Here is a 14,455-nt window from a genome sequence, read left to right on the forward strand (position 1 = left end):
TATCATTTATCCGCGCAGTTCTTTGTTCACCAGTGTCCCCAAATTCAATCCAACCTTAAGCGTTCTGGGTTATATGACCGAAGTGCTTCACCCAACCAATTGCTTATTGAAAATAAACTAAATAACTAAGAAGTCCGCAAGATTTTTCTCTACACGGGATCCTCGAACATACCAAAGCTATCAAATTTGCGGAAAGAGAATTCTCCCCAAACTTCAAAAGTAAAAGTATATTGTTTATGAAACGGCCCGGATGCGAAACAACCTGCACTGAGCCAACGTAGCACTTGTGAATGGGAAATGGATGTAAACGAAACTACGCCGGTGGCATTCAAAGCTGTCTTCTCGATGCTCTTGATAGGACCACGTACACATTGGATACTGTCGAGGTCCGTAGTCCCGATCGATGCTAGGACATCCATACCAGGGGCCAAAGATCACGGCAGCACACAAATCTTTCAAACACCGAGTAGGGAAGACCTGAAGGAGACACGCAGAGCTCTGTTGGACAATGAAGGCTAATGAGATCAGAAAGCTTTTATGACCAGCAGTAGCCTAGTTCTATCGACTGGCGAAAGGCAACGATAACTAAGGTAGGCACATTTGCAAGAATGCCGACTGGAAGGATGGGCCCGGCGGTTCACTGGTGCCACAATTTGTGTATAACTGTCTTGAAATCCTAAGAGAGATCGAAGAGGATAGTGTTTGGTTGCCGGGGCCTGGGGAGCAGCAGTTATGGCGTCATGAGGAACCGAACAAGGTATTATCTAACCAGAAACTCGCAACTTACTCTCGAAGCTACATGAACCCCCCAAAAATGGCAGAAAAGAGCAAGATAAATTGCTTTTTTATATCAACCGCAGTGTATCGGTTGGTAAATCTGTCAGTTGAAAGTGTTTCTTTACAAATATCTAATGAATCAGTCATAACTTCTTGCAAGCTGATCACAAAGGTTACCACGGCGCCCGGAACACCATCCCTTATCAGCAGACGTTCAGACTGCAGCACAACATTTGTCCTGTGAGGAATGAGAAAACCAAGTCTCTCAGCGCAAGACTTTATAAAAATCAGTTTTAAATGCAATTATACATTTGAGTACACTCAACAACTGAGTGCTACTGTCTGTTAACGGCTTCACCAGGTGACGGTGAAGATACACATCACCCGATTACATCCGCCTTTTGCCTTGTTCAAATGAACGCACATTCGAAATCTAGTATTACGAGCAGCATTAGTATCCGCACCAGCATGAAAACATTACAGCAGAATGTATACAGAGGAAGAGATGAAACAAAGTACGGAAAACGAAACATATGGTATTACAAGATTAATCGGTGAACGGTTGCTAATGTGATGAGGCGCCTACAAAAGCAGCGGTGATGCAAGGGCTGCACAAGAGGCAAAGTTAGAGGGGAGCTATTTGCGTCTGAAATATTATGCAGCGTGTCTTGTTTGAGAGATGGTCACATAGTGAATGTAAAGATGGGGTAAAACCGATCAGCCCCTTAACGGCTGGCGACCGATAACAAGATAGATGCATAAACGGGATCAGATAAGGATGTTCAAATAAATTAGTCACGATTCAACCTTGTTTACACTAGTATTTACAAGAATAGTTATTCGTTCGATTTAGAATATAATGCAAAGAATCAATTTAAGAATGGAAGGACAGACGCTGTGTTTGCCGATGACGTTAGCCTGTTATGGAAGTCGAAAGTTTGGGAGCAATCGATGGGATTGTAGTCTGTCGAACGGTGGCATCTGAGAGCTTGACTGCATGAGAGGGAACTGGTATGGTTGCTGCTGTTGTTGAAGATGCTGTCCAACCATGGACGACCTAGTCTGCTGCTGCTCAGTCGCCCCGGGACCTTGGACATAGTTACTAGACTGCGTGGCCGATTCGAACTGGCGCTGAGATGGAAGATTCGCGTAGAAATTTGAACTATCTGAATGAACGAGACTTGAACCACCCGCGTTACTAACCAAATACTGCTGCATGGCCGCAGCGACGGGATGCGAGTTGCCAGCAGGATTGTTGTGGTGGAACATATTTGACTGGTGGCCCGGTTGACCCGTCAACTGGGCGAAATAGTCATGGACCATGGAAGCTGGGTTCGGGGCGGATGGGATAGAGGGGAACACAGGACTATTGTTAGTGTTGTTACCACTGATCGAGGAGGATGTTTGTTGATGCGCAGCCGAACTGGTTATGTTAAAATCAGAACGTGAGTGGTGTGGAGTTATTGAGGAGTGTTGATTACCTTGTGAGGAAGAAAGCTGCTGTTTGTTAAAATGCAGGTAGGCAGCGGCCGATTGGCGAGCCACTTCTTCAGCGGCCCGCAAGTATTCTTGCTGTTGTTGTTGCTGCTGCTGTCGCCTGCTGACGGCTTCAGGTGAATAGAACTGAGAAGTAGCTACTGAACCGTAATTCGTGGAGCCGACGAAGGCGTTGTTGCGGGATTCTTTGCGTTCTTGTTTCGGAGAAGCAGGTTGAGTTGTGCCAGAAGACAACGCGAAGGAACTACAACTCGATTGTTGACCGAAGGAAGTGGGAGAGAGTGGATGTTGTGCAGAGACTCGCGAGGCAGATTTGTCAGAATCATTTGCTATTCCGGATGGAGTGTTACATGTGCAACTGGTGGCTGGGAGTCCGCAATTCGGACAAATCCAAGAAGAGGTCTGTTGATGCTGTTGGCGCTGTGCCAGCTGCCCAAAGTACTGCTGATCGAAATGGTGCTGATAAGCATCGACCCGAGAGCGGGCTTCGAAATGTTTGGAGGCCTGTGTTGATTGAGAGGAGAGAGAGAACTGATTTTGAGTTGACCCACTATGAGGTTGATGAGCAACAGAAGTGCTGCTAGAGGTAGTAGTAGTAGGAGCATGGTCCATGTGGTGGATGCTAGGATAAGTGGAACTGGTATTTGTCGGATGATGCAATCGGATCGAAGAGGTGGTTGTAGAGACTGACGTCTGGGGCGGTTCACTTGCAGAAAATGCAGGCAAACGTTTGGTCATATCTCCCGATGAGCTATCATGTACCGCGTTAACTGTTGTCGGAGGACAAACGGTGGGTCGACTTCCCGCTTCGCTGAACAAAGCTCGCAGTCTGACATCAGCACTGCTGAAGGAAACGGAGGTAGGAGAAGTCATATTCGTGCTTTCTGGGTTGGCCGGCTCCACCGGTGTCTTCGAATCGGTGTTTTGCGAGCGCAGTTCTGGCTGTGAATTTCGAGGCGGCGATAGCCCAGCTTGACGGGAATCACATGTGGGTGCAGCGAAAGAAGAGACGGAGGCCGGTGTCGTCGACGCAGACGCGCCATTATTACCGAAAGAGCTAGTAGCCGCAGCTGCGTCAGCTTTAGAATCTGTATCGCTAGGAGTGTGTGAACTCGTCTTTACGACAAACAAATCACCTGTGCGTACGATTCGCAGATATTTCCCTTTCGAAGTTTGTATAACTTCCATCACTTCACCCTTGGGGATTTTCCTCTCGACTGTCTTGTTTTCAACTGTGGACGGGAAATACAGGTCTGGAAAGGTGAACAAGAGAAATTGAAATGAATATTCAGAAAAGGAGCCAAAACGGGTCCGTTCTCGGACCCATCAAAAACAGTGAGCGTGAAGTTGCATTGACATATACCTGACTGCAGATAACTTGGGCAACTACTCACCGGTGGTAGCTACAATCCTGGTCACTTTGCAGTTGGAAGCCCATGCTGATGGCACTGAAAACAGGGAAACATACGCACATGAATGGAATTTGTAGACAGGATTCACTTCAGCAGCAAGCAGAGAACAAAATGACAGTACCGCTCGCAAGCGGATTGAATTATAGGATATGATACCTATAGATCGGAAACTATAACCAGAATAAGGTAACGTCGGTAAATATACGTATGGATCGCATCCAGGTATCAGAAGTACACATTTCTGTCAAACCATGATGTATTTGTCCACATCACATCAGCGCTCGAGAAAAACCCTTACCTATCGCATCACTTCATCACCAGAAAGGCCCCGACGATCGAGAAAACAGAGTTGAAGCGTCCAACACAGATCATTTCCATCAGGAACCCTTTTGCTGGCCGCATTACCCGAAGAATCCAAAACAAACCTGGTGTCATTCACCGGTATAACAAATAAGCAATTTGCTCGTAAGTCATTAGTGTCACATACGCGATCACACAGTAACCAGAGGTGAATTTGGTCGTCGCCATCGAAGGGCTGAGGTTGAACGCTATTCCTTACGGTTATAATGCATCAAATTCATCAACCTACATTACAGTTATGGAACATTTCTCGCATGAACGTTCAGAAGAGATAAATATTTGTCAACCGAAACTGCAATGAATAAAACAAAACATGGTGAAGGCGCGCGTCTGAAAAATCTGAAAAAAGTTCCGCTTTACTCCCTCCAACGTTATGTTACACAAGATTAGTCGGTCAGTCGAAAAGTAATTGAGAACTTACCACACTCCTAGTCAGCCGCTCAAGGCCAAACGGTTGTGTGCTCAAACACTGACTGGAATATCGTGGGATCAAAACCCTGAGATTTACGAGATGGACACTGCTGGTGATTCCCAATAAGGACAAACCAGCTGTACAGCGCTTCTCGGCTTTTTAGCATATATTGGCTTCAAAGACAGGATAAACTCTCTACTAAGGCTAACCAGCAAGTTAGAACAACACTAGAGTAGTGAGAAAATAGCAAAACAGGCGTTCTACTGTATTCGTTCAACAATGACACATGGTTTACTTGCAACCAAACAAAACATCAAACATTTTTTCAGCTACGATGGCAAATAACTATCGTAGAGGAAGGTCGTGCGAATAGGCTTGCATAGTGCGAGTGTACATCGAAGATAATCTGCGGACCAGTCGCTGAGGTTCGAAATAGAAAACGATAAAATTTTGCGAACGTTCAGAATGGTTGAACACAATTCCTGTGACTTTAACCTCAAAACGCGGAAACTATTCAAGCAACCACTCACAAAGAATCGGCTTTCGGCTACCTGAAATATCCATAGGATGCAGAAAAGTTTGAAAACGAACGAAACTAAACTACATGACCGGAAGCATGTTCCCTCCCAGATTCCTGACCGAAAGCAACCATAGTGCGCAGAGCACCATTATTATTACACATCTCCACCCGACTTCAACTCGGAATCTTAAAGTGTGTAGGAGCACATAGGACGGGAACAGTTGGGCCGAAAATTGTGAGGAAAGTAACTTACTCTGTAATTGATCTGTGTTTGTATGTGACTGACGTTCAACTTGGCGCATAGCGTCAATGGCAGCCATACCACTCGTGTAGGTTGGTCGATAATTGAATCCACTGCCACGTGACAGGATACTAGGAGTGCGCGAAAAGAGGCTGACGATGAGCAGGAAAAAAACTTGATGTAAGAAAAAAACCAACTGAAGAATAATTGACAGCAAGATGATTGCCAATAAATTGCAAAAAAAGTCTGGTTCCCCTCCGCGGAGAGGCAGGGAGTAATAACTGCAACATTTAAAGGTGTATTCAAGTTGTATCACGTGCAAGATATCCCACGGGACGGTGTTTCTAGGAGAGGCCTATCCCCGATCACCTATCCTCCACAAATCGGCTCGTGCCTGCCCGTCCTTGTGAAAATGATATACTCACGCAGAGATGCATATTAGGCTTGAGTCAGTGAAACACTTCGAGGATTGGTACGATCTTGTGATAATCGGGGTGATACAGTCAACGAATGTGAGCTGAAAATCTGTAGAAGATAGACTGAAGGGGCCTGAACCAAATAAATAACAAAGTTGAATCCATACCCGAATGACCAGGGAAAAAAGTACCGATTCAGTTCATAAATTGAGCAGCCCTATTATAATCTCGAGCTACCTTGGGATCTAGTGACCCCTCGTCTAGGCACCGAATTTGCATAAATGTTACCATAGATAGTGACAACAATAACAAAAGTTAGGTTAATTGCAGTCAAATCGAGCGAGCCGTGGTCAAAGTTTTTCTGGCTCAATTGGTTGGACAGAAACAAAACAACCCCAATAATATGGTTAAGTGCACTCCCTTCACTGGGAACTGGTTGGAAAGGGGTTAGGAAAAAACGAGCCTTATTATAAAGACCACGATCATATAGATGAAAACAGCACCTTCCAATAGAAAGCGTCCACGAGAACTGACTACAGTGGTACTTCCAACGACACAGGCTACTAATGGAGATAACAGAGGGTTTACTATCGTCAGCTAATAGTCGAACCCCCTTCGTCTTGTCTTAAGTCATTTGAAAAGTCGCCTATCACTTGTGCGGACATGACACATGAATCCCTTCTGTTCCGATTACGGACTGATTGCTGAAATATCTCCCAAAATAGCATACATTGGCGATGCTCGGAGCCATGAAGTGTTAAAGTGGGATACGAGAGTGAAATTAGGCACGAACAAAATGCAGTTGGCGATCGGGAGGATAAGTAGGGTGGTGATCGAATCCCAGAGAAGGAAAAAAAAACAGGAAACTCGAGCAACACGTCTATGTGTCAAAAAGGGTTGCAGCTTGCAAGATATGTATGGAAGAAACACCAGAATTAATCCGAGTTATCGAAGATTACATAACCAACAGTGCAAAATCACACTATAAGGTCACACTGAGACTAACAAGCATTCAAAGTAAATTAGAGATTATATCACTGGTAATCATTCGGTGACACAGGATATGATTGAAGACCACAGGGGGACAGGCGCAAAGCAAAATGTGAAAATATGAGTAGAGTTGAAGGATTGTGAAACAAACGAGTAGTAGTCAGGAATCAGCCCTCGAAAGGAATTGTAGGAATTGTCGGGATGGTGATGGAGGACGAGTCCTCAAGTATACACCAAAACACGGAACAATCACTGTCGACTATGAACCGTGTATACAGAAGTGATTCTAGTTGCCACACTTTCGTTTAGACTTGATGGTGAATGTGAACAGATAGCTAGAAAGCGAGCTGACATTTTAAGGATGAATACTTTGGTGATGCAGTGGGAAGAGCGAGGACAAGCTATGTAATGAGTTCACATCTGAACTATTTCTGCCACTGATACTAACCAGCGATGTTGGTATGATGAGTCCAAATCACTAGAGCAGTGGAAAACATTTAACAGGCTAAGTTAGTTGGTATTTACCAAGCGTCTCGATTTACCGAAGAAAACAGTTTCCTACTCTGACCGTTTGTTGATGAAAGGCTCAGGTCGAAGACGGATACAAAATGGCATCCTAAGATGAAAGCAGATTCTGTTAAACTGAATGCTGCGTATTCTATGAGCCATCCGGCTGGTATCCACGTGAATCCTACTGTACGTTGTGAGAAACCCTATAGGATATGATATGTAGCCGGTACCAGTGCTAAGGACCTAGTCAGAAAACTCAGTTGCAGCCTGTTTGTCTTTGTCTGCTAAAACCATGTAGGGTAAAGGATGTTGGATTAATCCCAACGATAACGTCTTACTCAAATGCTAAGAGGTGTTCATGTCCTCGGTGCTGCAAGGTATAAGCATCTTGTCATAAGCCGGTTCTGCACTGAATTTCCACACATTAACGTGCCATTCTTAGTTATGGTCGTATGGCAGTTAAGCACCAGTATTTACTAGTAGTGTGTTGCCGCATTTATGTTTCATCATTATGCCTTAATCTAGCTGTTAGGTAACTAGTTACGGTCCTCATATTTCAACATTAAGTGATAACATGACCTAACCTAGGCCAGTTCCACTATGCACGTTAAGTTGAAGTCCCTCCCCCGTTGAAAAGCCATGTCACCTACAAAACACCGCAAGCAAATGCAATTGTGTTGTCATAAATCTCACTTGGACTGGTTCAATTGTGCCGGGTTGATTCCGGCCGCGAGCAGTTGTTGGTGCTGGAGTGCTTGCATCTGTTGGAACTGGAATAGATGCGCTTTCTGGTAACTCAAACTCAAACGTTTTTCCTGTTCATAGCGTTGTCTGGCCAAACGTTTTTCTACTCGCGTTAGACGGTAATCCTTCCGGTCAATCAGGAGAGATTCGTGGGTGAAAGGAGTCTGTAAGAAAACAAAACCCAAAAGGTATGTAGTGGAGCGATGGGATCATTGTGCATCACATTTGATAGGAAATGCAAAGATAAGGATACTGATTGATACCTTTGTAATCCATGATCTATGCTTCTGCAATACCGAGGACAATACGGGGTCAGGTTCAACGAGATCGGAACAGTTCTGCAAATCCTCCTGTGATATACCTTGCATATCTTTATCCTCGAAGGACATAAGCAACTCGACCTGGGAGCGAGTGAACTGTTGTGAAGGATTCAGCTCATCAACCACACGGTCCGACATACCTTGCTTGGTTACCTGTGCAAAAGGTACGAAAAACAGTAGTTATACTGGTTGGTCAAACATTCACAACGGCAAGTCTAAAGAACACTCTATGAAGTAATGGAAACACTGAGAAATAGACAAGGTTCAATAATCCAAAGTTGGACGTTGAATAAATTGTTCATCATTCATCACTTATTAAGCTGTTTTTCATGAGATATTCGAACAAACATGGGATAAATTTCAACTTCCTGACATTCTCCAATCGAATTCGCAGCACAAGGCTATTTCAGGTTTGCGTATGGAAATTCAGAATAGCTGGCCCTACATGCTAAGTGAAGAACATCATCAACTATAGACTCAATCTATATACATCAGACTGGTCCGGCTGAACGATTGTGAATGAAGTGAGAGTCTTTTCACTCGTCATTACTTGAAATCAAGGGAGAAAAGAAAAAAGGAAGACCAGTATACCTGCCGATCGTAAATCTTCTTTTCCATGGTGTTATCTGACACGAGTCGATATATGTAGCAAGGTTTCACTTGGCCATAGCGATAAACACGACACACGGCTTGACAGTCGTGGCAAGGGTTCCACGATGCGTCAAAGACCACAACACGGTTCGCACCAATCAGGTTGACACCCAAGCAACCGGCTCTGTCAAAGTAGAAGGAATTTGTTAAGCATAAATATGAAAAACGTGTGCGGAAAACAATCAAATGTAAAATTGCTTGTATATTACGAAAAGACGGGGTAAGGTCATCAATTAGAATAAGTGCCTACCTGGTAGAGACTAGAAACAACTTGGCCGGATTCTTGGGGTCATTAAAGTTATTGATCAGCTTTTCTCGCTCACTAGCTGTGGTGCTGCCATCAAGACCTGAGGATATGTAAAAGGCATTCATAATGTATTAGTGATGTGCGTTTCCAGTTTTGGGACAGTGAATCGAACAGGAATAGATTAACAAGCACATTCAAGATAAGACCAAAACGATATAAATTATTAACACACTTTTGCACAAAGACGAGATGAACAAAGAGCAATTAGCATTTTGTGGTCATAGTAAATGCGCAACGGACCATAAGATATATCAAGGGTCCAAGAGTATATAAGCTAGAATCGGTGGTAAAAAGAATAAGATCTGAAATGGAGTGGTGCTACAAAGTTGTCAGAAACGCTCTCATTCCTGACCAATATTCTGTTCTGAATAGGAAATTAATTCAGAAAACCTGGTCCACTAAAATGATAACAATAATGATGAGGTGAACCATGCGGTCCAGCAACTTAACCAGTACCAGTGAACGAAAGCTGATGATGAAAATTCACCTGGGGCTTAATCGTTTTTCAAAATGTACACCGATCGCTCAGTGGTCTGGCAACAACATCGTCAATCAACAAACGGACCTTATCCAGGGCCCCACAGAGCTCTCGAACGCACCTAGCCGACAAGCGGTGGCGAATGTGAGACTTATATGGCTTGCTGCTTGTGAGCGCTGGACCTTCAGTTACTCTTTGAGAAGGCCAAACCTCACATAGCCTCCCAAACTGAGAGTTGACGATAAGGTCAAGGAAAGAAACGTTCCATACATTATCCGAACATTATACTCAACCTTTGGAGGCAAAAGTAGAGTATCCCCAATGACCCGAGACCTCGGCGATCCAAATTAGCATTTGCCATCAAAGTCTGGATAACACAGACATTTACACATGAGTCACCCGTTATACATAATTTCTGAGCTAGCAGTTCACGTTTTCTGAACTCTAGCGCCCAAATGCGAAAAGCTGAATCTTCTCCCTTTACAACGGTCCGTTCAATGTAATGGTGCTAAACGCTCCTGGTTTGCGCGAGACAAACGAATGTACTTTGCTTGATATGGCTGATCTATAGAGAAGTGTTTGTTGAAAAGTGAGGATAGACCTATCGGAAACCACAAAATATTTGGTAAATTTTGACCCTGAGTCTTTTGGACCCGACAGCTTTGAAATTAACCTCAGTACCAAAGAATGCTTCATTAAACGGAACTTCAGTTTATCTAAAAAGCGTTAGGTTATTTTAGCGAAAAACACTCATTTGCATACCAATTTGGTTTTCGCGGGAGACCCAGCTGAATATCTCATTGAATATGCCAATTCACCTTATTTCTACTAACAGGACATCCAAATGATAAAAGCTTACTCTGCTTCCATGATTCTGTCGATGTTATATGACGTTCACCTATTTCAGAAGGACAAATTATAGAATGCAACACTCTGAATGGTGCTCGCTGTATAGAAACACGATCACTTTGTACACGGCATACACATATTTAGGTTCGGCCATAAGTGCTTACGCAACTTTTCAGATGAAGTGTGAGCAGCGTGCGACTAACTCCGAAGAAAATCACAGCGTTTGTACGTATTAAAACGCCAGTTCAGCACTTGGTCTTGAAAAACCGAGACCGATCCTAGCAATGGAAACCACAGAAAATTGGTATGCGATTTTCTACTGCGCAACTGCTCATACTGCGCAGTAACATAAGGCTGAGGTTCCTACCTCCAGGCACATTTGATTGCATGCAGCCACCTAATGAGTCCCTTATTACGAATGGCCTGGGGGCGTTGGCTTTAACCGAATACCTGGAAACTAACTTCAGGTTGAAGCCTATCTTCAGCTGAATGAGTAACCTGTTTTCGTCGCGTTTTCTCACAAGATTCAGTTATTATACTCCAATACATGGATCCGGAACCCTGGAATAAACTCTACATCTACTTCATAAAGGTATCCCAATATAGCGATCGTCTAGTTAGCTGTTTCAACTAAATACGAACTGTTAAACTGCTGGAGTAGTCGGCCAGACATCTACCTTTACAATAAAACTGATAATCACCATGACCGTGTTAAGAACGACCAAAAAGAGACAAAGACAACACAAAGAAACTCACGGAAATAGTGCACATTTTTGGTCCATACACTAGGCTTGTTCGAACGTCCCAGACGCGAAGCCAGCCGATAATGTAGAGACCGTAGGGTCTCCTCTGGTTGTTCTTCCTCTTTGACCTGCTCAAACGTCGTTGAAAGTGGCTCTCTCTTTGTAATCTGTTGATGCTCAGTTGCTTCGGGCACGCATGAAGATGTTGGTTCATCGGAGACCACGGACCCGGAGTGCCCCAGAACACTTTCAAGAAACTGTGAATCATCAAGACTGTTTGCCTGTTCTTCACAGATATCACGATTTTTCGTAGAAACAGGCTCCCCATGATGATCGATCTCAGGCAGTGAAACATTGTTGGCCGATTCACTGGATTCATCTGGTCCGGTGGCAGTTGTCTTTATAGACCGACATTCATAAACTGCGTACATTTTCGCATCCGTATCACAGTCTTCCGTGCACTTGAACTCGGACCCCGGTGCAACAGGTTGGCCGTCACAAGTTGATGAAGTAGCCGCTTCAGAAAACTTTTGGACAGGTAATGGGAGACGACGAAGGATACGCTCTAACAGGTCTAGTGTGTATAAACTCTGAGTGAACACTAGAATCTTGTCCCCAGCTAACACACAACCTTCAAGAAGGCTCAAGAAAAGGATTATCTTCCCGCTATGTTCCACATTTCCAGGTTTATAGTCCGGACCCCATAAAGCTGCATCGGAAGCCCAATCGTATGTCCCTGGTGGAGGAACTGTGGGGGCGTTCTGTTGAGTTTGGTTGTACAGGTATGCGGGGACTGACGGGGGGCTCGTCAGCCGATTCAGTAAGGAATGCGGTACAGTGGGGAAGAATGGATTCTGTAGGAGACAAGCAACACAAGAAATGTGAAATCAGGATGAGAAACCTATACTATGCCGACGAAATAGAGTGACGATGGGGACGTGGGAAGCCAAAAAACGTCGACACTCAGGGCGTATAAACAGATTGTTTGTAGTACCGAGCAACTGCGCACAGAATCGTTCGGAGAATGATTTTCCTGATAGTATACATTACTTTCAACCATATTCCAATTCGACAGCGAGATACAAGTTAGTCTATTGAATAGCCTCTCGTTTCGGTGAGCCTCAATCGACCAGATCCGGCAACGGCCGCTGTAGAGTAGGTTACTGCACTCCACAACAAATATTTACCGAGCGTCTGAGCGCGAAGCAACTATTGCTGTGTAGATTGTTTCGTACTGAAGACTGGTAAGATACAGCTAGCGGAGCTGCAGATAGCCGGTCCTCATAGCGAGGAGTATAGCACGCACCCAAAACCAAATCTATTGGCAACTTCTTAATTGTTCCTGTCTGTGCCGGACGGACACCGAAAAGTGATGCAAGTAAATCTAATTTATCGTGCAAGTAACTTAATAAACACCCAGGAAAGTAGTTTGCGGTGGAGGCCTACTGAGCATTAATGGGGATCACTACAACAAGAGTTTTCAAAACAAAAGCATGAGCTGCCTAAAAATATAACTGGAAATCCACTAAAAGGTGACCCAAGTGAACGCGTTAAGTAAAAGTTGGTGAATTTTTTTTACGAAGAATGAAGTGGCGGTAACAGGAAACTGAAAACGCATCGCTCGAAAAAAGTAACAGAGATAGAGACAATTAAAAGTTCTACGTTAGGACCAATAACAAAGAATTTCCGTCTTTTTATGGAAACAAAAGACTCTCCGTCCTCCATATCACTATCTCGGTGAATTTGCGGTGTCCACAAACGAGTCGATAAAGAACTTCCTAGATCACAACAATAACTGGTGAGAGACTGGAACGCGCACTCCCATATACAGATCCTTCAGCTTGGTGATTAAAACATTGTTTGTAACCACGTTTGGGGATGAGGACACAGTTTAAGGAACGCAACCGATGCGCATCGGTTCAGGAAAAACGACTACCTGTTACATCTAGCAGACTGACAGGACCTTTTCCAAAGAATAATGAACCATACAGATGGAACTCATGGGACACACTTTTTCGAAGAACACAACAGGAACAGGATGGCAGACAGTCCGGACATATTCCACATCGGAAAACGATAGTGAAGAGAATCCACCCGTCGTGATTTTGGAAATGAAAAGACCACAGTTAAATCTAGGGTGCACGTGCACAGATTAGTCATGCATGGAAGAAATTAAAAAACATACGGGAGGAGTGAACGCGGTATTCGGCGATCGCTGTGCTGTTGTATATGGAGGCCAATTGAGAGTGCTACTAGCTGGGGGAGTCTCGGCGGGTGATTTCTCGGTTGCAGTGGATTGTTCTGAACTGGACAGAGAAAGCTGAGAGGAGGTGCGCCTGGACAGTGCAGATGTGGTCGCACTGCGTGTAAGACCTCGGTTAGAGTAAGCTGTTGATGAAGCGCTGTTGGAAGGGTCTTCGATGTCGAAGTCCATTGCTTCCTTGTGTTCTTCCATCGCTCGCCAAAGTATATCTGGATGATTCCAAATCTTGAGTAAACGAAAGGGCAGAACAAAGTCTGACAAAATGGAATTAACATGAATGCTGGCGAACTGAATTCGAGCTGCACAGATCTTAGCATCCTGCATACGCCTATACAATGGCTACAATAAATAAATAAATCGTTCAGCTGTAACACAGTTCCGGTGCCTAGCTGCCAGGCTACCTGAAGGAAGCACGAGGGCTGGGATACTGCCAGGTTGCCCAAGCCTAGATAGGGAAAATCGAGAGACAGAGGTCGGGTTCGAACAATATTTTCCAGTTATTCCTAGGCGGCGGAAAAGTGACACCGAAAGCAAGCAGTTCATAAGTGAACCCCTATTTGGCGTGGTGGTTGCACCACAGCATAACAATCAGGTAATCATCACCGACCTTTACTTAAGAATCTTGTTCCTTGAAACCAACAGATGTAAAGTCAACAGGGAGCGAAATAATATACTGACTAGTCAAACTTGGTATCTAGTCAGCGACGGTCAGGACCTACATCTACGATGTGTATCTGAAATGTCTCCAAAGTCTTTCGGTTGCACCGGTAGCTACCAAATTTGAACGGTCCCTCGCGCCGAAAACTTCTACCAGCAACTTTTAGAGGCGGTGAATAGCGAACATCTATCCCTGATCAAAAAGCTCAAACTACTCACGCACGTTTGAGAGCAGAGACGCTCTCATCGATTTCTGTGGGCCTGTAAAGAAGCTGAAGACTCCTCTTGACTGAACAGGTCACAATTTG

The 14,455-nt window shown here is 44.3% G+C and overlaps 1 protein-coding gene across 1 annotated transcript in view; it reads right to left on the reverse strand.

Annotated features, from left to right (window-relative positions):
- Nucleotides 1-1,046: 1,046 nt before the first annotated feature.
- Nucleotides 1,047-14,455, reverse strand: part of T265_02049 (hypothetical protein) — a gene marked incomplete at both ends in the record, with an annotated part of 37,244 nt that continues 23,835 nt past the window's right edge. The window contains 6 exons of the mRNA XM_009166197.1: nucleotides 1,047-3,527; nucleotides 5,232-5,350; nucleotides 7,829-8,043; nucleotides 8,143-8,339; nucleotides 11,241-12,081; nucleotides 13,413-13,829. Of these exons, the coding sequence (XP_009164461.1) occupies nucleotides 1,699-3,527; nucleotides 5,232-5,350; nucleotides 7,829-8,043; nucleotides 8,143-8,339; nucleotides 11,241-12,081; nucleotides 13,413-13,829 (3,618 nt within the window). The remainder of the gene's footprint in view (nucleotides 3,528-5,231; nucleotides 5,351-7,828; nucleotides 8,044-8,142; nucleotides 8,340-11,240; nucleotides 12,082-13,412; nucleotides 13,830-14,455) is intronic.

The sequence above is a fragment of the Opisthorchis viverrini genome (genome assembly GCF_000715545.1).
Source record: "Opisthorchis viverrini unplaced genomic scaffold opera_v5_23, whole genome shotgun sequence".
Taxonomy (NCBI): Eukaryota; Metazoa; Platyhelminthes; class Trematoda; order Opisthorchiida; family Opisthorchiidae; genus Opisthorchis; species Opisthorchis viverrini.